Source organism: Strongylocentrotus purpuratus, unplaced genomic scaffold, assembly GCF_000002235.5.
Source record: "Strongylocentrotus purpuratus isolate Spur 01 unplaced genomic scaffold, Spur_5.0 spur5_scaffold_13, whole genome shotgun sequence".
Lineage (NCBI taxonomy): Eukaryota > Metazoa > Echinodermata > Echinoidea > Camarodonta > Strongylocentrotidae > Strongylocentrotus > Strongylocentrotus purpuratus.
Window position 1 is genome coordinate 4,159,312 of NW_022145598.1, and position 27,974 is coordinate 4,187,285.

Consider the following 27,974-nt stretch of genomic DNA (forward strand, 5'->3'; position numbering starts at 1 on the left):
TGTGATTCAAATTGATAAGCACTGCTATTCACCCAAATCTTTTTTGTAAAAACAACTTTTACAAATCTCAGCCATGCTTACTGAGTTGAGACGTTCCATTCAATGTAAAATACTCATTAAAGAATACACTTCTCCTAATCTGAAAGTGATCTTACAACACAGTGGCAGATTTGCATGGCTGAGAGTTGTAAAAGTTGTTTTTACAAAGAAGATTCTGGTGAAAAGCATTGCTTATTCAAAAAAAATCCTTGCATCAATTTGAATCACAATGATTATTTGTCGCATGATCCTTTTATTAAATAACCTTGTTTTCTTTTTTGTTTGCAGGGGGAGAAGAAGCTATGTCACGTTAAGAAATCATAAAGATCAGTTGTATTATGCGTATATACATATGATACCAGAACAAATGTTGATTATCAGAATGGGGAGGAGGGGGATAAACCCCCTAACCCCCCCCCCCTGTAGATCTGGCCATGTTACCATATCATTCCATGACATCTTGGTCTTCCTCTTCTTCTCAATAGGGACTTTTAGATTTGCGTGGACGTGTTATGTCCTTTTAAGGCACTGGCAGTCACATGTGACGTCCTTTTAAGCACTGGCACTGCCTTAAAAGGAGGTCACACGTTAAAGTCCACGTTCTTGTGCAAATCTAAAAGTCCCTAATATTGATTTACTGGTCGAGGTTCATTATTTGCTGGTCATTTGAAATCACCAGATTTCAGCGGGTTAACGCTTTCACAACGAAAAACTTCTCCATGACCATGTTTCTGCCCTTGCGCGATCGCCTCCAGCTCCAGCAGAGATGGCGTGGCAGCATGCACACATATCGTTACTAACGGCGCAGTATGCCTATAACCACTGCTAACGGCTGCACTGCACTGCGAGCTGAATTGGTAATAATAGGCCTACTCATAAAACAAGAAATCTTGCACGCTAATTTAAGTTCCATTTCATTGGTTTAAGGTTTGAAAATGGAAACTCAATATTGTGTTAAAGTTATAACAGAAAAGATAATCTTTATTTTATAATTCCACAGGGGCGATTTTTAATTTTGCAATCACCCCCGTGAGCAACCTGACGGGGCGATTATGTAGCTCACGGGTGCGAATCGCCCCCGTGTATTTTGAGTGCTGACCCATTTACACCTGGGTGAAAGGTAAATTTTTTTGATGGACTGGGAATCAAACCCTCAATCCTTGGATGGAAGGTCAAATGAATGAACCATTTATAATATAACATTTCCTTACAGTTCTGGAAGGAAAAACGATATTGGAATGAAATCTCTTGAATTTGTTCTCTAACTGGACAACAACACCTTTGGACATCTACCAAATTTATGGTCATTCATTACAAATTCTTCTTTTCCATGGTAACATCAACAGGTGCAAGAGTTCCACCAGCTGGAAGCAAACCTGCAGGTGCGTCAGTTCCTTGCGGAGACCCGGAAGTTCCTCCACCAGATGATCCGGACAATTAACATCAAGGAGGAGGTTCTCATCACCATGCAGATCGTTGCTGATGTGTCATACGCCTGGGAGATCATTGATAAGTAAGTCCCTTTAGTCCTGGTAATGTAAAATTTGTTCCAGCTATATTTGCTCAGAGTTCATTAAAATGTAGAACCTTGTGCATCCATCTACATGTAGTAATCTTGTGAATCTTATGAACCTAATTGAACATCATGGACCATTTGAACATTGTAAATCTTATGAACCTAATTGAACATCATGGACCTTTTAAACATTGTAAATCTTATGAACCTAATTGAACATCATGGACCTTTTAAATATTGTAAATCTTATGAACCTAATTGAACATCATGGACCTTTTGAACATTGTAAATCTTATGAACCTAATTGAACATCATGATCATGGACCTTTTGAACATTGTAAATCTTATGAAACTAATTGAACATCACGGACCTTCATGAAATTCATGAAGTATACATAAAGTATATTAAGTATATTAAGAACATTGTTAACCTTATGAACATTTTAAACATAAATTGTATAAATCATGGACCTTATGAATAGGATGAACCTTATGAACCTTTATATGCTGTTTCTTGTCAACCTGTTTCTGTTCGCCCTTTAGTTACACACCTTTCATGCAGCAGGGGATCAAGAACTATCCAGCATTGGTCATCAAACTCAGAGCTACATTCCTCAAGGTAATTCATTCAAGGAATTCTTTTATATTGACTCCTGTAGTCAATTAAAAAAAGTTGGTCCCTATTAGAATTGGTCCCTGTTAGAATGAAATAATAATCCAGTTGTCAGTAAGATAAGGGGTTTCAGATTGTTGGAAAAGGTGTAAATTTTGTGTAATTTGTGTTATTTTATGTCTTTATACACCAGCTCGTAGTCTAAAATCACCAGCATCTTGTTAAGATCCCCAAGACATTGGTAGCCTGTGGTGAAAGGGCCTTTTCAGCTGCAGCACCTTCTCTTTGGAATAATTTACCATTTAATTTGATAATCATAACTTCCTTAGAGACCTTTAAATCCAAGCTGAAATCTTATCTTTTTTAACAATACCTGTACTTGGCACTATGACATTCATCCAAACTCTCTCATTCTTTCTATTTTCCTTGTTGAAATTACATTGGAATATATAAGTTTAGGATTATATAGTGTTTAGTCAAGGGTTGAAGTTAATAAATTAATCATATGGCAATTGTAGCTTGAGCATGTGTTATATAATCATTTTAGAGTTTTCATGATTTTAATGAAATTGTAATTATGACCTCTTATATTTAATCTAGCTTGCCTCAGCTCTTGATTTGCCACTGATCCGGATCAACCAAGCGAATAGCCCTGATCTGGTCAGCGTATCGCAGTATTACTCCAATGAGTTGGTAGCCTATGTTCGTAAGGTAAGCTGACACTCTTGATTTGTAGAAAATACAACTATGGTTGAATTGTTCAATTTATTCTTTTTCCCTCATAAGTTACAACTGAATTAATTCTTGAATTTTGATGGATGTTCATTTTGTGAAAAAGTGACTGATTGTTTGGTGTTGTTTATCATGCATTAGGTTGGCAGTTTGGATCAGCAAAATGTAAACAATATAACAAAATCTTTCTGGAAGTATCATTCACTCAAACCATGTTATGTTGTTTGACACATTGTTGAGATGACTAGCTCTTTTTTACATATCTTTTTGTTCAGTATTCATTCACTTTTCAACTTAAATGTTTGGGAGCCACCTTATTTTAGTTATGAAATGTTGGTATAGGCTTGGTTTGATTCTTTGAAGTTATTTTCTGTCATTTCCAAAATTCAAAGACAACTAACCGTAAATCTCTGTGTATGAGGTGCACTTTTTTGCCGCCGAAAAAAATTGAAAGTTGGTGGTGCATCTTATACACATGTACAATTTTTTTTTTTTTTTTTAGTTTCGATTTATGGCGCTATGCCTGGCAATGTCTCCCATGTCAGTAATCGGTGTGTTGACTCACCACTCGGAAACTAGAACAACACTCAAATTTTTCTGTCATCTTGGTTTGAAAGTAATCTTTTTTTCTTTCTTTTTTTTGTTGCTGTTGTTGTTGTTGTTCTTGTCTTCAAAATAGGGGTGCGCCATATACACAGGTGCGCCTTAAATGTAATACCGTATTTTTATTTTCCCTTTCGATTGCAGGTTCTTCAGATCATCCCCCAGACCATGTTTGCTCTCCTCTCTCAAATCATCCAGCTTCAGACGCATCACATCAAAGAGGTCCCAACACGACTAGAAAAGGATAAGCTCAAAGACTATGCTCAGCTAGACCAGCGATACGAGGTAGATATCTGCAATATTGCAACAATTTGACCATATTAAAAGTACCATGTAATCATTTCACAGTAACAGAGGTGTCGTGGTCTAGTGGTTACATCACACAACTGTGGATCACATGGTTTAGAGTTCAAATCCTGCCACGGCACTAATGTCCTTAGGCAAGACATTAATTTACATTTTTCTGCACTCTCTACCCAGGTGTTAAATGGGTACCTGGTAAGATGTGGAAGTCATTGCAGTTTACTCAGCATTGAGAGAACCCAAGGGTAAAATCTTCCCAACAGGTTACCATCAACAGTAATAGACATGTCAATACATACTTTGTACCTGCAAAAATGCTCTTGTCCTCCCAAAGCATTTTTGTGAAGTGAGTTTACTGGACCGGTACTTAATTTGGTGATGGATATATATCAATGCATATTGTTAACCTGCTAAAATGCTTGGCTCCTCTCCAAAACCATCGCTTCTGCTTGTTCGCTGCAACTGAATTTGCAGTGATGGTGATTCAACCTTTTAGCTAAGAGCACAGTATACTATATTTGGGTAGATCTTGTGAGAAATCTACTTTGCTTTCTGTTTTTTATCTCTACCAAGGTTGCAAGGTTAACCCATTCCATCTCGGTGTTTACAGAAGGCATCCTCATGATGAAAACAACTCTTGTAGGAATCATCAAGGTGTGTAATTAGATGATGATGATGATGATGATGATGATGATGATGATGATGATGATGATGATGATGATGATGATGATGATGATGGTGATGGTAATTGTAGTGGTAGTGACAATGATAATAAGGATGATGATGGTGTTGATGGTAATGATGATGATAATGAGGGTGGTGGTGGTGATGATGATGATAATGAGGGTGGTGGTGGTGGTGATGATGATGATAATGATGATGTCCATCTCAGTCTTTACAGAAGGCATCCTCATGATGAAGACAACTCTTGTAGGAATCATCAAGGTATGTGATCAGATGATGATGAGGTTGATGATGATAATGGTGGTGATGATGGTGATAATGGTGGTGATTATGATGATAAATATGATGATGATGATGGTAGCGGCAGTGGTGGTAGTGATAGTGATTATAATGATTGTGATAACCTTGATTGTGATAATATTGATGGTAAAGATAATAATTAGGTAAATGATGATGAGGAGGTGGATGAAATCATAATAGCTGTGAAGGGGATAGAAATGGCGGTAGAGATGGTGATAAGAGTTATACAAGAGGGTAATGATAATGATATTAGACATGGAGATGATGATGATAAACATATGTTATTGTCTCAATAAATGAATCACACATGACTGCATTCAGCCAATAATATGTAGAAGTGAGTTGAATATTAAGAACTTGAAGTTTACCAGCCAGTTTGCATTGTAGCCTAGATATTGAATGTTTTTGTTCAAATGTTTATGCACTTTATTTCCATTTTATAGATTGATCCCAAGCAGCTTCTTGAGGATGGCATCAGGAAAGAATTGGTCGCCCAGGTAGCCAGCGCTCTTCATAGCTCTCTCATCTTCAATCCCAAGGCCAAGGTTTGTCTTCTTCTTTGCTTCTCTGTATCTGTCTCTCTATCTCTCTTTCCCTCCACGTCTTTCTATATGTGTGTTTGTGTATATATCTCTCTTTTTTCTTGCGCTGTCTGTCATTCTCTTTTCCTATTTTTGTCTCAATCTTCTGTTTAGTTTTGTTTTTGTCATCCCTCTTTCTCCCTTTCTCTGTCTTTCTTGTTTTTGTTTTATTTCTTTTTTCATGTGAAAAGGAGCTCTTAACCAGCGCAGCTGAATATATTTTGTATAAAAGCTGCGCTATATAAATTTATTATTATTATTATTACTTTTTTCTTGGTTTGGGTACATTATGGATCAGTGACCAGTGTGTTATCATCCATGTGACTATGCAAATATGATAGAACAATTAAACAGTACCGGTATACATTTTTAAACTTCACCTCGGTTGCATTACACATTGATTAAAATATATAACTATTCCTCAAGAAAGAAAAAAAAACTATGTACATTTTCATGGTCTCAAGATCTTGCAGTGACTGGAAAGATGATACATAAAAATAGTTTTTATTATTATTGTTGTTAATGGTAATTCAATGTGAATTGCTCCTCCATATTAGGTCTGTGAATTGATGCCGAAGCTTGAAGCACTTGGAGCTAGGATGGACGGATTCATCAGGTCGTTCGAGTACATCCAGGACTATGTAGATATCCATGGTCTTAAGATCTGGCAGGAGGAGGTCTCAAGGATCATCAATTACAACATGGAGCAAGAATGCAACAGCTTCCTCAGGACCAAGGTAGGACCATCTTCAGCTAATCTCATTAATGTGGTGGTGGTTGTGGTAGTGGTTATTTCACCTGACTGCTAAGTAGGCATAAATGCTTGTTAGTAAGCAACCAGACGGCCAACGGCTTTAGGTCCTCGCCGAGAGACCTGGTAAAGAGGATTAATGCCTTATCAAAGGGCACTAGCGCATCGCCTTGGTTTCGAACCCTGGTCACCGGATTACGAGACCACTGCTCTATCGCCTGAGCTATCGCGCCTCCTCATCAATTAATCAAGCAACCAATAATCTGATTAATCAATCGGCAAGCAACTAGTCAATCATTTATTCTAATGATTTAATCAACTGATGATCAATCTATCAAGTGATCAATTAATAATTTGAAGCAACTAGCTAATTATATAATAAAATAGTTCATCGACCAGTTGAATTAATTAATCATCCGATCGATTTAACACCCAGTCAATTGATTAATTTGATTTGATATTATATGATTTGAGTTTATTATGATTAATCAAGCAACAAATAAGTGATTCATCTTCTGACAGGGCAATTTATTTTTTATTTCATTGCATATCAGTCAAATCAATTAATCAATCGGCTACTTATTCAGTGAATCATCCACTAGCCAGTTGTTCAATCAATCAGGTTATTTTGTTGAATTCTGGTAAAAACTTATTTTTGATTGTTGCCAGAACTCAAAATTCAATTTCATTCTTACCACACCTGTTAATGTTAAGATTATTATTTGAGTAAGAATAGTTTGTATTACTTTTGGTTATTAGTAATATATCTGTAGTTTATGTTGACCATTGGTCGCCTTTTCATTTTGTAATATCTTAGTTCTGTTGAAATTTGATTAATAACCATACATGTATTTTGTAATGTGTATGATTTGTAGATCTGTGCGCCAAGGGTGCCTATATGTTGGCAGAGTTATTACTATTATTATTATAAAGCTATATCACATATGTTAATCCTTCATTGACTTGGCTTGGCAGGTGCATGATTGGCAGAGTGTATACCAGTCCACCACCATCCCCATCCCAAAGTTCCCCCCGGTAGATAACTCCATCAACTTCATGGGACGGCTAGTGAGGGAGATCCTTCGCATCACTGATCCAAAGTAAGTCAAACCTTCAGTCACCACCTGTATGCAAAAAAGGGTGGTAGTCTGAAAACTATGTTATCTTTTATGTGAGTGAAACAATGTTAAAGACACTGTCGGAAGTGAAAATGAAATAGATGAATTATTAATGAAAGAAAAGCTTATAAGCCACAAATTACAATAATATCAATTAAATGCCATTTTAGTGTCTGTCGTAGAAGTGACAGCTCTCTGAAAAGTTGAAATCTAAAGCTTGAAAATAGGAAGTTGTCGACCTAACTAATTAACCTAAACTAGCTATCGACTTCATGACATCATCTTATGTAGACTATGCATATTTAAGTTCAAGTTTCAAGTTTATTTTGTTTCACATTTCACAAAAAAGAATTCACATAATTGACAAAATTAGAACATAATATGAAATATACTAAAAGTGTCGCATTATATAATCAGTTCTTTGAAAAGATGTCGAAATTAATTGTATTGAATAGAAGGTTATACAGGGTGAAATGTGAGGAGCCTATTAAAAAGCTCAGCTTTTTGGCTTTGACTTTGCATTGATTAAGCACAGCTCATCGTCTCAGCTATGTAGGGGAGCCGATCGGGTCCACATGTTACGTCATCACTGTAACTGCTGCAAATTTGACCCCTGTCGACCCTTAATTGGAGGGGTGAGAAAGCTATGAAGGCATGGTGTGACTTGAAGACAGATATCTGTTTAATGAGAGAAAACTGATTCTTTTAAACATTAAGTCCTCTTTGTGTTTGGCTTTAAAGCCTGTCTGCACTCCTTTAGCCCGGAGAGATCAGACCTCCCTGCAAGGTCACTCAATCAGCTCTCAATTAACATACAAAAAAGGGGACCATGGGGGTTCAATGGTCACTGATTAGGCACTGTCCGCTATATAGAGGGCGCAAGTAGTAGCTATAAGTAGTGCAGTGGGGCTTTTAATAATGATCAACTCTTTTCCTTTTTGCCCAGGACCACCACCTACATAGATGCCATGAAGACATGGTATGACCTGAAGACAAGAGCAGAGGTCCTGGACATGAAGGTCTTCTCCAAACTACAGGTGAGTCTACCAATCAGCTCTATCCAATCCAGTTGTGGAACTGTATAGAGTGTTGATACTGTCTTCTTGCATAGTGCTCAGTGGTGTATCCAGACCTTGGCCTCATGAGAGGCAAAATATCTGAGCTTACCGTGATCAGCAAGGAAACAACATTGTGTAGAGCCCTGGACCCTGTTACATAAAACTTACCATTGATGGTAACTTTGCCATCGATGGTAGCTACCATGGTAACAGGGCTCAACGGCCAATCAAATTTAAGGTTTCCATGGTAGTTGCCATTGATGGCAAAGTTACCATCAATGGGATGTTTTGTGCAACGGGGCCCTGGTTTGTTCTTCCAGGGTGGAGGATATCACCCAGAAACCTAGAAGACTTATTTTGGGAAGAACAGGGGAATAAAAATCTGAAATTGACACAAATAATGACATAATATGTGCAGGCTGCCTTCATTCCATAGATGGAAATCTGTCAGTTGAAGCCTTTGCCCCCTTTTTAAAAACCCTAGTGATAGTGCCTATATCCAACACGCTCGGTGCTTCAGGAGCTATGGTGCAACACATAGCTTCGACAACATTTTTAATGGACTTTATACAGTAATTAGAGGATTTACATGTAGGAAGAGGGTCAGGATTATGATTGAATTTTATGTAAGGTTTAGGGTTAGGGTTAGATTGAAAGAATCTCAGATTTTCTCCATTTTGTGGGCATCTGCATCTACACTGCATCACATTTTGTTCTTTATGCAATGGAGCCTTGAAGTCTGTACAGTAGCAGAAAGGTTCCAATCAATGTTACGAAAAATGTTGATCTTCCTTTTATTTGTATGCAAAAATTACATGAGATACAGTCCTTTATTAATGCTCGTCTGCTCTAGTTTGGCCAGGGGGATTAGACCTCCCTGCAAGGTCACTGACAGGTGGTTATCTCATCAAATCAGCTCTCGATTAACATAAGAAAAAGGGCATCATGGGGGATCAACGGGCACCGATTAGGCATTGTTTGCTATAAAGAGGGCGCAAGTAGCTATAAATAGTGCAGTGGGGCTTTGAAGGAGATATGGTTGCATTTTTGGCCTTACAAATCACTTCATATTAATAATACAGGGTCTTGATTTATAAATCAATAAACAACGTCCAATTTCATTTCACTTTCTTTTTTCTTGTTGCAGCAAAGTATCGGTACCTATGGACTGACCGGTCTTGACCGTCTGCTGTGCTTCATGATGGTCAGAGAGCTCCAGAACTTCTTGACCATCATCGAAAAGGGCGTCCTAAGGGACAAGGCCTGGCTGGAGATGTTTGGAGGTCTGATGAAGTCTCTCAATCCGGTCAAGGGCATCATTAGTAAGTAGTAGAACTAGATGGGAATGATAGTGGGGATGGTGGTGATGATAATGAAGATGATGATTATTGAGGTGATGATTGATGGCGCCAAAGATAATGATGAAAATGATGATGATGTTGGTGGTGATTAGTGGAGGTACAATGGTGATTATGATAATGATGAGCCTGATGCATGACCATTATCATTGCCATCATGCTGGTGATATTGAAGATAAGAATAAGGTTTTGAAAAAAACCATGAACACATTTGTTTTCCTACCACACCTGCCATGCAAAACTTTTCCCATCAATAAGTGATAACTCATGGCTTTAATAGGGTATCATAAGATAGGTTTACGAATCTGGTCAATTGGCATTTATTTTTCCCACCGTGCAAAACATCTCCCATCAAAAATTGATAACCAATGCTCGATATCTACTGATATCGCTTTCGCAAAATTCAGCCAAATTTAATTTGTGCATAAATCTTTTCTTGAAATCTTACTTTAGAATATTCTAGGCCTAGATCTAGTTAGATCTAACTTAGATCTAGATCTACTATCTATCTATCTATACTCTAGATCTAGACTATATTGTAAGAATGTATTTCTGACCCGTCTTATAAAACAAATAATGCCCTGACTCAGGTTTAATAGTCAGTGCGATATTGATGGTCACTGACTAAATTTCCAGTACACGAAGGTTAGTCAGTGCCCATCAATATCACACTGACTAACCTTTGTGCACTGGACACACACTCACAACATGGCTAATCTGCTCATATGGGTATCTCTGGTGTGTACAAAATTAAGATGCAATAAAATGCATATTAATGAATGAGGGGGAGTGGAAGGCGGAGGGGGAGGAGGAAGGAGTAAGGAGGAAACAAATCTTGTCTCATTTCAAATTCTTTCTTAACAGTTGAACTATGAATAGTAAATCACTGATTAAACAGTAGTTTATTTGACCTGCTGAGTGCTAATAATGCAAGGCAATGCACTTTTAAAGTCATATGTTTATGTTTCATTCAGTTCATAACGGCATTCTTACCCCATCTCTTTGCAGCTAACCCCTCCAAACTGTACTCACACTACATGACCAAAGCTGCTAAGATGTGGGTACCATTCATCAATGTTGTCTTGAAGGTCAGTGAAATTTAAATCTTACTTTTCTGTTATTCTATATGATTATTAATAGAAATCAATGACCAAGCTATTTTTTTGTAAAGGAAATAGTGGTTTTGATGCAGAGAGGGCTTTTTAACAATGGTAATTGTGCAATGTGCTTACGCAATAGAGATGTTGTTTCACAATCATCATAGACACTTGGTAATTTCACCTTTTTTTCTGAATGAATGGTACCAATTAAAATCATTCTCAACCCTTAATTACAAGTATTCTATTGTAATTTGTTTACTTTCGGTTTTGATGAGCGAATGACTTCTGCATTGGATTGTCTCCAAATCTATTAACAGTTGCTCTCAATTCCAGTTAATTTTTTATGAATGTTACCAATTAAAATCATTTTCAACCTCTAAATATACGTATTCTATTGTAATTTGTTAACTTTCGGTTTTGATGAGTGAATGACTTCTAGATTTGATCGTCTCGAAATATATTAACAACTTCCTCTTAATTCCAATAATACCGTCTATAGTTCCTAAGAGGAAACAAATAAATCAATTTGTGAAGCAATATCTGCTGATTTTCACAATTGATTTCTCAATCTATAAAGTCTTTCTGTAAAGGGTTCACTGTTTGAATGAGGGAAAGTCCAAGGTATTTGGTCATTTCCTGTCCCTAACGTTACCAAGAGTTGAGAAAAGTGAACAAATAATAAATATTGTACATGTAGATGTCATTTTCCTTGTTACGTCTCTTTATCCAAAAATATCAGTTTATGTTTGTTCAAATGTGAAACTGCCACATTTATGCAAAGATATTTGCCCCTTGGAACAAGGGCAACTTATTCTCATGTACATGATGCTAGAACGATTTGACTTATGTTTGTTTAATGTGTGTCAATGACATCATGTACTTCATTAATGAAGAGCAAATAATCATGCATGTACAGGGTATTCAACAACAAAACATAAGTCTTGTTTAGAAATGTAGCTGTCACATTAGCACATAACGTTCTTTATTAGACAAGAGAAATTCATTCTCATATAGAGTACCGTATGCTACAAGATTATTAGTTTGTGTTTGTTTGAATGTACATCTGTGACATCCAGACAACATGCATGCGCTTTGTTAAGAGATTTGAATGTCATGCTTACATTTAGAGTACTGGGCCCGTATTCAATTCCATACTTAAATTTGAAATATGAGTATTTTACTTAGTCTTCGGCTTAGATAAAAGTTTGCCAATTTTGGTATTCAGTTCAAACTTTTGGCTAAGTATTTTACCCTAAATTTAAGACAGCTCCCTACCAGAATTAAGCCAATTATCTGGAGTCCTTGATTGACAGCCATATGGTTTTCTAACGCAGTATCATAATCTGCGCACAATTATATAAGCGCGCATTTATTGCAACGCATTAATGGTGCGTTACTTTTGATGGACCGTGTGATGTCACAATGCGTATCGGTAAATATTTTACTTAGATTTTGTCTTACGAATGTTGTCTAAAATGTGATCTGAATACGAGATAACTAAAGTTCTTAGCTTAGCAATATACTTAATAAATTTGATACTTATTCTAAGTATCAAATTTAATACAGGCCCTGTACTACAAAATATTATGTTTTTTTTTAATGTGCAACTGTGACACTTTCAGAACAATAGTTGGTAATGTGATTATATGTTTCAATTGCTTTTGTTTGTAGGTTGGTCAGATGCAGTTACTAAGGAGGCAGATAGCCAATGAACTCAACTTCTCATGCAAGTTTGATTCCAAGTTTCTAGCGAGTGCCTTGGAGACAATGAACAAGTAAGAATCAAGCAATCTTTCTTTTTCTTTTTGTGTGTGTTTAGACTGATGTGTTTGTCCCTGTACTGTATTTGCCTAACTATCTGTTTCATGTCTCTGTGTCTTACTAGCTAGGCTTATTTTCTTTTAATTAATTTTATCCTCCTGCATTCAGATTTTGCTCCCCAGTATTTTACAATTATCTTTCATTTTTTTATAGAACATGATAAAAACTTAACCCTATTTAGCCCGGGCTATTTTGAAACTGCATAGCTCGGGGGGGGGGGGGGGGGGGGGGGGGGGGGGGGGGGGGGGGGGCCTTCTAAGGCCCCCCCCCCCCCCCTATGATCTCGGCCGTGAAGAGCCCGATCGCCACAAAAATTTGCATACATGTCAAGTGAAGTGTATAGAATACTATGGTAATTTCAATTTTTTGAAAAATTCACTTATTTGCATATTTATGGTAATTTATGCAAATTAGGTCATTACATTCACATTTTTGCCCATAAATCAGACATTATTCATATTTAAGCATTCTTTTTCACTACATATATTTGTTAGACCATTTGTAATAATAACACACAAAAAATTGAAAAACCAGGGTTATTCCTTATGTTATCTATTGTTTTGATAATTCTTATGTATTTCTTTGTTTTTTAACTTATGTATTTTATTGTTTTTGTTGTTTTATCTCATTGCCAACTATAATTCAACTATTTTGACCCCAAAAATAAACACCTAAACTATAAACAAGACCAAATAACCAATGCTTTATCTCTTTATTTGAAAAATGAGATTTCCATATGTTTTGTATACAAATCACAAAAATGAGCGATTTTCAGGCTGACATGCAAAGACAAAAGGACACGTGACTTTGTAATGGTAGGTCCGATTTTTGAAAAATTTCTTTCAAAAGATGCGCAAGACTCGAAAGAAAAAAGTCACAAAATTTCAGTGCAAGATTTTCTTGCGTTATAAAATTATCACGAAAAATGTCGAGGGGGGGGGGGCTTTAGAAGCACCCCCCTGGGCTAAATAGGGTTAAAACAACAATTTTTGAGTTGGTGGTGTATTTGACGTCTTTGGTCAATTACCCCCCCCCCCCCCCCCCCCCCCCCCCCCCCCCCACCCAGAAACTGGTGGGTCTGTCATATATAGGGCTTTCCTGAGGCTTAAGCACCCCTGCCCCCTTAAAAAAAATCACCTAATGCTTATAAATTGCTAGGGCACTTTGCATATTTTGACTATCCCCCCCCCCCCCCCCCCACACACACACACACTTAAAGAATCTTACCACATTTCTTGAAGCTAATGCTTTCATATTTTTGTTTAGGCCACAAGTTTCAGTTGGTTATGGGACTTTCTGTCTTGGTGTGTTGTGGTTTGAAAGTCAGCATGAATTGGATTAGGATGTGGTGATAACCTGAGCATGCAGAAGTCTTAGGTCCGGTTTCTCTTGATTTTTGTATGACATATGGTTTGGCAACAACTACTTTGTGGTTAATCTCCTACGCTCAATGAAACCCTTACTTCATTTGTGTACCCAACTCTTTTCCTACCCTTTACCCTTAAGCCTGATCATGGCGACTCAGCTACAGCTGGGGGAAATAGTATGATACCGTACTTTGTATTAAGCACAATAGAGTATATTCGTTTATTAGCTGCGCTATAAAAACGGACCTATTACTATTATTAAACCAACTATGAATCCACTCACTTAATTTCATGTAATTTATAACCTCTTCTTCGTCTAGACTGTCACACTATAGCCCAGAGTGAATGTTGCTGAAACTTGAGTAGAGCTGGATCACCGAAACATAATTCTCAAGTTTACTCTCTTATTTATAGCAATTTTTAAAATCCAGAATTGTCTTGACCTATCTTATTTATTGCACTAAATTCAGTCTACCATTAACTTTTCAAACCTATCACATGTGATTACAATCATTCCATGCAATTTTCCCAATGCGACACAAGTCGTTTGTCAATGTATTTCAAACAAAATTGAAAAATCTTGTTCTGACCATTTACTAGTGTTAGTAATAGCAGAAAGAACCAGATACCATAAGACAATCACCACAAAATAAGTGGACATAAGACTATTGTTGTTTATTTTCTTTTTTTTCTTTTCTTTTTTCTTTTCTATTTATCTTTTCTAGGAGTCTGATGGCAGATGTAGAAGCTCACTACCAGGACCCCAACCTTCCCTACCCCAAGGAAGATAACCCTCTTATGTATGAGCTTTCATCATACTTGGAATGTGCTGGTATCGGAAACCCCCTCGGCAAGGTAACATCGATAGTTCTCTCAATATAACCCCTCCTAATCGTTCTCCTCTTATTATCTATCACCCCAACCTTCCGTATCCCAAGGAAGATAACCCCCTTACATATGAGCTCTCCTCTTACTAAGTATGTTGGTATCAGTAATACCCTCGCTAACGCAATCTCCATTCTTCTCTCATCAAAGCCCCACCCACTTGCTCTATCGCTAAAACCCCACGCAATTGTTCTCCCCTTATTATTGCCCCAACCTTTCTACCCCAAAGAAGATAACCCCCTTACGTTTCAGTAGTATTGGTTAGGAAGATTCATATTTTGTATGAAAAGAACATTTTAGAATACTAAATCTTGAAAGATAAGCTTCTGTAGTACAGTCAAACCTGCTTTAGTGACCATCTGCCTACAAAGACCACATTTTGTGTTTCCCTTTGGCAGTCGCTATAGACATGTGTGACTGTAGCTAATTTCATGACATTCAAATCATGAAGGAATCATGTAGTTTCCATAGTGACATCTGCAATATTTTGATTGAGACAGAATTGAGGGCAGTTCTGATCAAATTCAACCCCACAGAGTACAATATTCAGATCTCAATTCAAGAATCATTATTTATCCAATGTTCTGGAACCAAGGAGACATGCAATCTTAAAGCATATCTGTACTAGTTTGGCTAGGAGGAATTAGACCTCCCTGCATGGTCAGTGACAGGTGTTATCTCATCTAATCAGCTCTCAATTAACATAAGAAAAAGGGGACCATGAGGGACCAACGGTCACCGCTTAGGCATTGACTGCTATATAGGGGGGCCAAGGAGCTATAAGTAGTGCAGTGGGGCTTTAAGATTTCATTTTATTTAAATTTTCCAAATCATTGCCGCAACCTTCAGTACTGACATTTTTATTTCCTTTTTTTTCTTTCTCTCTTTCTCAATTATAGATTTATATTACGACCAAGAGGCTACCATATTTCTCTCTCTTCACCTTCCTCTTTGTTGCGGCCCAGCTCCCCAAGCTGCAGTATGTCAAGACTGTGGGTAAGTTCTTGTTCTGGTTCTGGTTCTGGTCGGCTACTGCATAAACTCCTCAGCTGGGATGTAATATGCAGGTGCAGTCGACTGAGCAGTGTACTTAATTTATTTTGCCCATGTTGAGCTTTTGTAAGTTATCTTTAAAGGCTCCAAGTGTTGGGGTATTTCTAATATGGGTCGGGAGAAAGTTCCATTTGTGTAATGTCCTAGGATATAGGGAGTGTTTATAACAGTCCTTTACAGCGGATAACATCTTGAATGATACTGAAGACCGTATTCTTGTAGATACCCCTACTCCAGATGATCCGTTTTGGTAGTGGTGAGTATCAACAACAATTAAGTTGTGGATGGATTTATAGAGGAAAATTTTCCTTTATATTCTAAGTGTTTTCCATTATTGGATCAGGCATGCTAATACAATTTACCCTAAATGTACTGCTTTTGAAGTTGTTGTTGTTTTGTTGTGGGGTTGTTGTTGTTGTTGTGTTTTTTCTTCAAATAGGTGAAAGTAACACTTTTATTCCAAACTTTGATATACATGTACATGTTCATGTTCATGTTGTTCAGCATTCCTTGAATGCTTGGGCAGGATTTGCCATGAATGGCATGGGAAAAATTGAGGTCCAAACAGAGGTCATTCCGGTACACGTAGGCATGTTTGTTCCAGGTTTCTAACATGAATTACCATTTCTGTGGTTTAATCTCTTATTTTCAGACTTTTTGACATTCAATTCAATTAATTTCAGTATTCATGAGAAAAAAATTACCATAGAAGCAATAGAAAATTCTTGCCTGTGGTTAGATTGTGTCATGTATCTTTTCCATCAAGTAAATGCTTAGAGAGTGCTTCTTATGATTTGACCGGTAGTGCAAAGAAAAAGACATTGAATAAAGAAAGAAAATTATTCCTCTTAACATGACAATTTGACATGTATATCTACATATCTTGTATCTATCAAGGTATCTTCTCCAAGCTTGGAGGTTGATTGTAACATTTATCCACACATCTCTGTTTTCTTGCCACCCTAGTACACTCAAGCAGTGTCATTCCACTCCATGTCCTAATATTCCCCTCCAAGTTGTTCTTAATGTCGCTCTTGGTCTGGTACCTTCTACTTTGACTTCCAATAAATATTTCAAGAAAGTTTGATGTCTTTTAAAGTATTTTGCCCCTCTTTCTTCAACCATTCCTGATATATATTTTTTAATTTGATGTACATGTATGGCAATATGGCACTTACGCTAAATTACTCAAATCAAATAAAAATCTATTCTTGTCTTTTTTAGGGAGCATCATTGGCAAACTACCGAAGGATCCGATCGATGGACCTCCTTTCATCGTCGGAGTCCTGACCCTCCTCAAGCAGTTCCATTCAGAGAATACTGATCAGTTCCTAGCACTTCTTGGACAGTACGTCAGGTCTCTGGTAGAGTCCACCGCTGCTGGGTAAGTCCTAGACTAGACATGTTAGGTTGGGTTAGTCCTGGACTTGTTTGGGTGGTTATTTTACCTGACTGCCAAGAAAGCATAAATGCTTGTTAGTAAGCAACCAGATGACCGACGAATTTAGGTCCTCTCCGAGAGACCTGGTAATGACGATTAATGCCCTACCAAAGAGCACTAGCGCATCGCCTTGGTTTCGAACCCAGGTCGCCGGAATACGAGTCCACTGCTCTACCACCTGAGCTATCGCGCCTCCTCTAGAGTGTGTTGGGTTGGGTTAGTCCTGGACCTGTTTGGATGGTTTAGGTCAGGACCTATTTAGATGGGCTAGTCTTGGACCTGTCGGGATGGATGGGTCTTAGACCTGTTGATGGGTTGGATGGGTCATATCAAATATCATATTAAGCCTCATTTCGATATGATACTGTAAACTCACTTTTAAATATCTCTGAGATAATCATAGTTCATCCCACACTTCTTTATCCTATAACAGATAGATTAGTGATTATGCTTTGAGACCTTTGATACACTTGCTATTCATTTACCCATAAAACAATCTTAAAATTGCTGCAGTGATTAGTGTGTTGTGTGAACTAAACTTTAGGTGAGCTTTTACAGTCCTGTTTCATCCAGATCTGATCAGTCTACATCTGATGCACGACCGTCTGAAGTATGCAATTGATCCCCAGTTTCACACTAGGGTTCAGTAGATGCCTTCTGAGATCTAGTCAAAAAGACAGAAAGCTGACCATTAGATAATTCTCACCTCCGTTTCTCATAGGCAGTTGTTGGGCCTAAACAAGAAAATTTGACTTTCAAGAACTTCACGAGTCATGGAGATTACTGGTAGCCAAAAGTTCTTGCTTCAAAGTAATTAGATTTTGCTAGAGCTTTGATTTTTTACAATTTGCAGAAACAGCTGTCATTGACTGTCTTATGAATGACAGTTTTAAAGTCCCAAAGCACTAGTTTGGCCCGGAGGAATTAGACCTCCTTGCATGGTCACTGACAGGTGGTTATCCTATCAAATCAGCTCTCAATTAACATAAGAAAAAGGGGTTTGTGGGGGACCAATGGTCACCGATTAGGCATTGTTTGCTATATAGAGGGCACAAGTAGCTGAGTAGTGCAGTGGGGCTTTAAATCTGAATGTTTCTATTTCTTTGCATATTTTCATTTCAGTGGACGAGCATCTGAGCTTCCTCAGGAGGCAGTCTGCATCCTGGCTTTCCTAGATGACTTTGTGCACTATGCAGCCCTCCCAAGACAGGTCAGTATATAATAGCACTGAGTAAAATGATGATAGTGATGATGACATTGTGAAGATGATAATGGTGATGCTGATAATGGTATTTGTGAAAGTGATGGCCTTGATGATGATAGTGACAATATCGATGTCTAGGGTGACGATAGCGATGTTAATAGTGACAGAAATGTCAATGATGATGATGATGGTGATTGTGGTCATTGCTGATTTTCATAATGGTGTTAATGATGATGTTGATGATGATAATCAAGGATGTTTGTGGTGACAGAGATGTCGATGCTGATGACAATGGTGACCATGATGATAATGATATTTGTGACTATGATGACCTTGATGGTGATATTTTTGTACAAAATTTCTCTTGGTGACTGGAAAGCTTGTCGGTGTTTGTCTGACATAGCGACGTGAATTCCATCCATAGAGATGTCAATTTGCATGGCAGGTGGATGGAATAGATGGTACTTAAAGGGATCCAGTAACTTTGTCTCAGATTCTGAAACAAAATCCTGGATTTAGCTCATGCTGCAATGAGAATTATAAACCTTTAGGTCAGTCAGGAACCCCCTGGCATGTAGCTAATCGCCTGTCTGATTATCAAGATATTTATGATTGGAAATCGAAACCAAATTTTGTGTTTGTCTAACGGTTTTCATAACACTACAGTCTATTGGGGAAAATGAGTTATGGTAAAACCGGTCAAAGATTTTTAATTTTTTGAGGCACTTCTTGATCATTTTGAAGCTTTTTTTAAGGGCTTCAAAATTACACCATATGACAGACACTGATAACACGTAGGGCCGTGCATCTCACATTTAACATTGTTAAACGATCCCTTTAACACTTTGGAGACGACGGGCTTCTACAGAAGCCGAGAAGTATCCCTAATATATTGACAAAGTTTTCCAGCTTATTATTAGCTATTATGTGCTTAACTTCTTTGAAGTATTATTTAGATATATTCATTCATCTCATCTATCAAAAAAATAATAGAGTTACGTGGAAAAAAATAGAGAAAAAGTGATTTCATTTCAACTTTACCCTCAGTTAGTGTTCGGATCGAAAAAGGCCCTCGAAATACCCATACAACTGGAGACAGACGCGTACGCGCGCGTCGGTTCTATAGTCTTCCCAGGATTCTTGCTTGACGACGAAACACTACTTCCAAGTTCCACGCTTCCGCATTTCAGATATTCGTATTATCAGTTCTATTTCGACCATAATTGCTTATTTATATTTATCTACTCTACCGGTGTGGCATTTTTTCATCATACACTGATCTAAGCATTATCGACATAGTGTTCCAACGAGACAACAACATTTATAGACACCACCGAGGCCGAGGTAAGCCAAGCTCGTATTTCTCTGGTCCCATTGCTGTACTTTCGTGTATAGAAATGAAGTGTTGATTTTTGTAAGTTCTGTATCTGTATCTGTATGGTTTGGTCAGTATTGGGGATTGGCTAGCCTATTGGCAATTGAAGAAGGAAGGTTGTTCCAGTGAATAAATAGAGAATAAATTCAGTCACTTCGCTTGAATAAACTAGTCTAATTATACATGTAGATCTGACGCTAGATCTTTACTTTTTTGTGGGAAGAAAGCCACGGTGAATGAACAAATTTGAACAATGAAAAGCCTTGGTTTGTAAGAGGTCAATGCTATTTATGTTTTGACCTTGAATATTGGGCGCTAGTGTAGTTCCGTATCCAATTTTTTTTTAGCAGTTTCATATCCATTCTTAGCGAAGGAATTTTAGCCCAATTTTTTACTTATTTTAATCATAATCATAAAGATTTCTATCACATTTTCCACCTGAATTTGGATCACATCCGACATCGGGAAGCCTCCGTTGAGGGCTTTGATGTCGACGTCGTCGCTCAGTACCGTCTCCGCGCTAAACTCTATAGCTCTGCACCTCAAACTGAAGCTATCAGTTTAAAATTATGCAAACTTCTCGTATGGGTTATGGTATCGTGCATGCGCGTAATACCCATAAACCATACAAGAAGTTTGCATAATTTTGGACTGATAGCTTCAGTTTGAGTTGCAAAGCTATAGCATAGAGACGGTACTGAGCAACGACGTCAACATCGAAGCCCTAAATGGAGGCTTCCCGATGTCGGATGTGATCCACATTCAGGTGGAAATTGTGATATATGATTATGATTAAAATGAGTAAAAAAATTGGGCTAAATTTCTTTTGCTAGAAATGGATATGAAACTGTTTAAAAAAATGGATACGGAGGTACACTAGCGCCGAATATTGGGCGCTTGTTCAGAAGCCTATCAAAAATTTGACCCGTAACTCCTGCGTGAAGATACCCTACAAAAATATACCCCAAATGAAGTAAATACTCATTAAATGTCCAAAAAAAGATCATGAGTTAAAAGTCGTTTCGTGTCAATTTTCTTGTTATTTTTGGAATATTTTTTTGATAAACGTTGATATTAGTATACACTTTTTTCAACGGTTAGACGACAAATCGCTGCCAAATACAAGGGCATACCGTAGATACTTCACACAACAACCCACCATTGTTATGCACTTGTATTGTGCGTGGTTTGCCGTGAAACCTGTGAAAAAGTGTATACTAATATCAACATTCTTTTCCGAAAAACAAAAAAAAAAAAAAAAATACCAGTTAAAGTTTTGTTCGTATCAAAGCAATAATATATTTCCATGGATATATCGGCCATTGTCTGTCATTTTTAAACTATCTGATTGAGTTTTCAATTTTTTGTTAAATGAACATTATTTTTTAATCAAAGTATTTTTTTTAAATCTTTCAGGGTCTTGATAGAGGAGGCGACATGCCCAGAAGGAGGTTCCTCAACGAGGATGAGATCCAGGAGGTCATTGATGGATTCATGGCTGATGACAACAGCGAATATGGAGACAATAAATTTCTTCTTGATTTGGAGGCTCGAGAGGCAGTGTCTGATGACGACGGGTCTGATGGCGATGGGTCTGATGGCGACGTGTCTGATGGCGATGTGTCTCATGGCGATGTGTCTGATGGCGACATAGAACAAAAGGACATCCAAAATGACATCGTAAATGACTACATGGAGAATGCATATGATGATATGTGGTGTCGTGCATTTGATCATCGTGTTGGACCTCTTCTTCGCGAACCTCTTGATGAAGTCACACCCAGTGAAGTTTTTTCGGACTTCTTGTCAGCAGAGATAGTTGATAGAATAGTGGTGGAGACTAATCGTTATGCTGACCAGTATTTCAGGAGAGTAGGAGGGAAAGAGAACTTGTCTCCTCGGTCAAGGGCAAGGACCTGGATTCCAACTGATCCAGCAGAGATGAAGGCCGTTTTTGGAATCATTTTGTACACCGGCCTTGTTCGCTTGCCGGCTTACAACCTAATGTGGAGTACAAACTCACTGCTTAATTTTGGCATCAAGAGCATCATGTCACGGGACCGCTTCATGCAGCTGTTGTCATTTCTTCACCTGGTAATCAACGAAGATGCTCCTGAAGGTGACAATAGAGATCGACTCTTCAAGGTGAGAGGAGTCATGGACATGTTCACAGATAGATGGGCAGCAAAGTTCTACCCTGGTCGTGAAGTCAGTGTCGACGAGACAGTGATAGCATTCAAGGGGAGGACTGGGTTAAGGCGCTATAATCCAAACCAGCCTCATAAGTGGGGGATGATAGCTTGGAGCATTTGCGATGCCAACACCGGCTATGTCCAGAACTGGAACATTTCCACGGGGCAGGAAGTCCTGGAGAATGATCGTGGGGCCATGCACCAGATAGTGATGGATGTCTCGACTGGATACCTGAACATTGGACACCATATTTATATGGATAATCTGTTTTCTTCACCGAGTCTTTTTGAAGAGCTGGCTAGCAAAGACACCGGTGCATGTGGGACACTGAGGGCCAACCGGAGAGATGTCCCCAATGATATCAAATCACACAAGCCCAAGAAGGACGATCCACCTTTAGTGGTAAAGGAAGGGGATATCACATACATTTCATGGGCAGACAAGCGAGCAGTAAAACTTATCACGTCTGTGCACAATGGAGACACGTTCATCAAAGAAGTCAGAGCAAAGAATGGTCCAGACCACATTAGGAGATATGTCAAACCCAAAGCCATGGAGCAATACACATAGAATATGGGCGGAGTCGACCTTGCCGATCAGCTTCTCTGGCACTCCCTGAACATCCACAGATCCTGCAAGTGGTGGAAGAAGATCTTCGTTGCCCTTCTCGAAGTTTCTTTCTGCAATGCTGTCATTGTACTTAGGTCCCTCTACGCAATGAAGCCAGCTCACCTACGAAAGAGGATCGACGTGAACAAAGTTCGGCTATCCATCATCACTGGCCTTCTCGCAGGGTATGAGAAGCCGCGTGCTATCCATGTGGGACCAAGACTAGAGGCTGATCAACCACTCGGAAGACTGACGGAGAAGCACTTCCCTGCAAACAACCCCAAGAGGAAGGTAGATGGGAAGCCATGTTTCCGAGACTGTGAGGTGTGCTCCAACAGGGAGGGAAAACGTCACCAAACATCAACTGTTTGCAGAGACTGTGGGAACATCCCCCTGTGCGACAAGCCATGCTTCAGACTGTACCACACCAAAAGGAAGTACAAGACGGCCTGTACTCCTGCGTTTCATCTTGAGATTGACAATGTAATGGATGCGGAGCAATAGATAGCAAATATTATCTATTCCAGCTGGAATGAACTATCATGTGATACCTCCAGTGGGATTTTATTCATGTCCTTACCGTTATATGAATTTATTTGTCATTATTTAATAATTGCAATGTAATATCAAATAATACAATGACATTTTTCTGTCAGGGTCTAGATGCGAAATGTTTATATTTTTCCATTTTGCTGATAATAATTTGCTCTACAGATTATTCGCTATCATGTGATACTTTCTATTGGATTCATTCATGTTGCTTCCCATTTATTATTGGTGTAATAATAATATGCATTATTATCAAGTAAAGTAATAGCTGCTGATTTTCAGGCAAAGATATTTTGATCAGGTGTTGTGGTACACGTGATTTCTTTTATTGTTAGTATTAAATCGCTATGGACCCATCAACTATTTTTCCTTTAATTGGTTGTTTATTTTTTTTAATTTTTATAGTACATGTATTTATATTTCATCTTTTTATGATAGTATGTCCTAGATAAGAGCATAGACATTGTCCACTATAAGTCAATGCGGAGAGAGAAAGAAGGAAGGGGATACAGAGAGGGAGAAGAAAATGGAGTGAGAGGGACAAGAAAATAATGTGAGGGAGAGAAGAAGGGAGAGTGAGGGGTGAAAATAGAGTGAAAGGGGGAAGAAAATAGAGGGATAGACTGAGAGGGGAAAGAAGCAAGAGGACATATAATTTAAAATCATTCAGAGAGAGAAAGAAGGAAGGGGATGCGGAGAGGGGGAAGAAAATGGAGTGAGAGGGAGAAGATAGAATGAGATGTATGGAAGAAGATGAAGAGAGAGGGAAAAGAAGATAGCGTGAGAGGAAGCAGAAGGGAGAGCGAGGGGTGAAAATAGAGTGAGAGGGAGAAGAAGATAGAGGGATGAGAAGATAGAGGAATAGACTGAGAGGGGAAAGAAGAAAGAGGACATCATTTTTTTTAATAAAAACAAAACTGCAAAAAGTCTGATCTTTCATTTCTACATTTACTAAAAATAACGAAAATGACTGAATGAAGCGCAATGAGCAATGGAAGTAGAAAGCACCACCAAATTTTACATTACTGGCGATGTAACCGAAAATCGCTCCGTCACAGGGGAAACAATCGCTGTGCGCGGGATCGCTCTTAAAGGGTTAAAGGTCGGGAGAGAAACATACATAAATTGATTACATTAGTAAACAGGTCTATTCAGTATGAAGTTTGTCTGCTTTGGCTCAGGTTTTATCTTTGAACTTAGTGGCTTATTGTTGTAGTGGCATGCATAATGGATATATTTGTGAACTGGTTTAGTATTTTGTGACATTGTTTTTACTATGTCAAACAAGCTTCTGACAAACTGTGGGGTCATCACCACAAACTATCGTAGTACCACGATGCATGGTGCATACTGTATTTAAACTAAATTATTGTTGTACTAGTCATTTTTCTCTCGATTTTGTTTTGATTTCAGACCATCGAGTCTCATATTCCCGCCTACATCTTTGATGAGTACAAGAGCAATGCCCAGTAGGCGGATCACCGCAACCAAACAAATAAAGGAGCAACCAGAAATGCTATCAATGGGAAATTACCACTTGGCCTGTTCACACTCATCAAAGTTTCAGGAGATCTACTTTCAAGGGAGAGATTACCAGTGCAAGGTGTTATCTAAGAAAGAGATAACTGATTGATGGTAAACAGAGACTCATCTTTATCTTTAAAAGGAGAAAACTGTCACTGTGTCACTACTTTTACTCATAACATGTATAGAGCAGTCACAACTTTCGAAGCAAGTTGTCAGAAACTTTCTATATGGCATGCACGTATGTTAGCAATATTCTGCCAGAGGAACGACAAAAACACGATGTGAACTTTTCCTGAACCATTTCCATGGCACCATGCTACTTTGGGGCTTTTATTTGCCTGTTTACGAGGCTCTTGTGCCTGGATGATAGGGTACTTCAAGGAAATGGCCAAGGTTTCCATGGTGGTTGTGTGCTCGTTGCTCTATGGGAATTCCCACAGCTTACTCTCCTGGTCTGTACACTCCATTTGGGACTAGTACCCATATTTTGCAGTTAAAGATAAAGTTGAGTTATGGTCATGCGATTGCATTGTGAAAGAAACGATGTAATATCTTATCAGAAAAGGTTGATCATTTACCATAAGTATTTGTGTGTATTGCAAGGTTCTGAAATCATCAAAATGATGAGAAATTTGGCCAAGTCTTGGTAAAGTTACAAGCACTGTACAGAAGGATGTATATGGGACTACACGAACACGTGGTGTAAAAATCTGTCCCGATTTTTACGATGTTACATGCCATATTTAGAATATGTAGGCATTTGAAGAGCCATGCTTTTCAGGGAACATGTTTTATCTGATGTTCTTCCACCCTTGCATAATAACAATGATAACGCTCACAAATTATTTTTTCACCTCTTCCCAGAACTCAACCTTCTCTTAAACTGTTGAGCTGGTATTTTTTTAAAACTTTCATGTACATGTATTCTGTGCATGTAAGCCCGATGTTAAGCCAAGCTAGCATTGTGCATAGCAGATCAATGCTCCAAAAGGTGTCAATACATGTACATTAAATTATCAGTTTATTTTCAAGTGTTTCAAGTGTAATTCCTCTTACCCCACAAATCAATGCCACTGTCTGTAATGATGTCCCTACCACATGTGTTCTGTCTCTCTCTACTCTATTGCGTAGGGAAATGTGGTTGCACAAAAGACGCATCCGGAATCCAAGACAGGTGCCTAAAGTATATGTTTCAATGAGAAAACTTTTTCAGGGGAAACAAAAAAATGTGGTCTTTTCGTGATACTGCATTTCGCTATTAAATCTACCTAGATAAGAGTGTTATTAGTCTGAATCATCTACATGTAATTACTCAGTAATGACTTTCACATTATGTTGCAATACCTGTATATAATGGGAAAAACCCTTGTCTGTCTGGTATTCCTTCAAGATTAGCCTTTGGGAATTCCACCCTGATAACTAACTTATGCATGTATTAATAAAAGCAGAGAACAAGAGAAACAAATAAGTTTGTTTGAGGTCCTCTCCCCAAGCCCCCCCCCCCCCCCACTCAGTGTTATTTAGGGTACGCATATGCTTGTTCCCTCTTTTTGAAAGCAGCCCCTATCTGAGGACTGCCAACATTTCCGAACCCCCCTTTCGCAGACTTTTCCTGCCTTGGAGACCCCCCTAAATCATGAAAAAGGCTCAATGTACCCCCCTAAATTCGGAATAATTTCTCAGGAGTCCAAAGAGATGAGAGAAAAAAAGAAAAAAACACCCCCTTTTAAAAAAAAATCTCCGGGTGAAAAGTTATTACACCCCTTTTTTTACAATTCTCGGGCCGGAATTTGTCGCACGAAAAGTACCCCTAGTTTACCGGACATTTTGGTAACACGCATGGGGTCCGTCCGTTCTCGGAGTGGGGGGGGGGGGCCGGGTCCTCTCCCTGCATTTTTAGTTGCTCTATACAGAAAGTTTCAAAGACTTCCTTGTTGTAAGTTATTAATGACAAAATAGATTTGTTCCATCCACGGGTTGTATAGAAACACATTTGCAACAATTATATTTAGGGTGCATGTGTGATTGAAAAGTTCTTTTGGGAGGATAGAAATGTATGGGTTTTTTAAAATACAGAGCAATGGAATGGGACCTAGCAAAATATGTTGCAGAGTTTTCATTTCTTGTTTGATAGATCGCACCTTCAAAAATGTATAACTTTCTTATTTTTAATCTGATTTTGCTCAAACTTTCCCTGACCTGTTCCTCTCATTGTTCTGTTTTTATTGAAACCAAATAAATACCAGGGTAGACTTCCTCTTTAAAACAGTGTTAAAGAAATGTAAGTCTGTTTTTCACAGATGTCCAATTTTATTTTTTTTTCAATTTCTTTAATGAAAGATATCTTTTATTCTGAAACAGTGTAAAATGTGTGCCTATGTTCGACGAAGATAATCATATTTGGCTCTTTAATATGGTTCACCTAATTAAATGTAACCAACACCATTTTGTTGTTATTCATGAGGAATTATTTCCTGGTATCAGTACCTGCTGTCCATATATAAATATTTTTAAAAGGACATTTCAATGACCATCTTCCTGTCATATGACTGTAAAGATTGTCATCTTTCTAACCCTATTTATTCTTTGTATCTTTTCTTTCTGGAAGGGCATTACAATTTCCTTGGAAGATTATCGTGCATGAATGTATTACATGAAACATTAAATGCCTGGAAATGCCATTTTGAGACACAGGTATGCATGATACACTCATCCTGAAACGGACCAAAATCATCAGCAAACTGATAAATAAGGAAAAACAGTTTCAAAAGAGATTACCATAAAAAAAAAAAATGTTGAGGCATACCTTTTTTAATCCAAGAAAACACAAAAAATCATGAAGAAAAAAGTTATCATGGGTGGTCTAGTCATTGCAAAAGTCCACTCTTATTTGCTAATTTATCTGCAGTTAATATCTCATTCTGCCATTTTTTTTGGTATTATTAATCTATGTACATCTTCACATCAGTTTTATTCTCTAAATATTAATATATCATTCTTAATACCAGAACAAACTGTTTCTTTTGTGACCACTTCATCATCGTGACTTTCATGACCTTTATCATCAGTGGATGTTGTGTCAATAGTACATGAACCTGGGGATTTTACTGGGATATATGCCAAGAATATGCATGATTTTTCTATCTCAAAGTTTACTCTCTGCTGTGCACGTGTATGTAACTATAACTGTTGAT

General features: G+C 38.0%; 1 protein-coding gene across 3 annotated transcripts in view; it reads left to right on the top strand.

Moving 5' to 3' along the window:
* The window catches only part of LOC589137 (WASH complex subunit 5), a 37,329-nt gene extending 11,973 nt beyond the window's left edge, over window positions 1-25,356 (top strand). For 2 of the 3 annotated variants that reach the window (XM_030982747.1, XM_030982748.1), the window contains 17 exons: window positions 1,386-1,552; window positions 2,099-2,174; window positions 2,769-2,879; window positions 3,648-3,788; window positions 4,380-4,460; window positions 5,234-5,335; window positions 5,929-6,108; window positions 7,098-7,222; window positions 8,187-8,277; window positions 9,446-9,620; window positions 10,665-10,744; window positions 12,428-12,531; window positions 14,670-14,799; window positions 15,729-15,825; window positions 17,107-17,266; window positions 18,446-18,533; window positions 21,319-23,616. In XM_030982747.1, the coding sequence (XP_030838607.1) occupies window positions 1,386-1,552; window positions 2,099-2,174; window positions 2,769-2,879; window positions 3,648-3,788; window positions 4,380-4,460; window positions 5,234-5,335; window positions 5,929-6,108; window positions 7,098-7,222; window positions 8,187-8,277; window positions 9,446-9,620; window positions 10,665-10,744; window positions 12,428-12,531; window positions 14,670-14,799; window positions 15,729-15,825; window positions 17,107-17,266; window positions 18,446-18,533; window positions 21,319-22,665 (3,255 nt within the window). In that variant the 3' untranslated portion in view covers window positions 22,666-23,616. Of the gene's footprint in view, window positions 1-1,385; window positions 1,553-2,098; window positions 2,175-2,768; window positions 2,880-3,647; window positions 3,789-4,379; window positions 4,461-5,233; window positions 5,336-5,928; window positions 6,109-7,097; window positions 7,223-8,186; window positions 8,278-9,445; window positions 9,621-10,664; window positions 10,745-12,427; window positions 12,532-14,669; window positions 14,800-15,728; window positions 15,826-17,106; window positions 17,267-18,445; window positions 18,534-21,318; window positions 23,617-24,666 lie in introns of those variants that run through there. The other variant, XM_030982749.1, reaches the window with a different exon arrangement.
* Window positions 25,357-27,974: the final 2,618 nt, after the last annotated feature.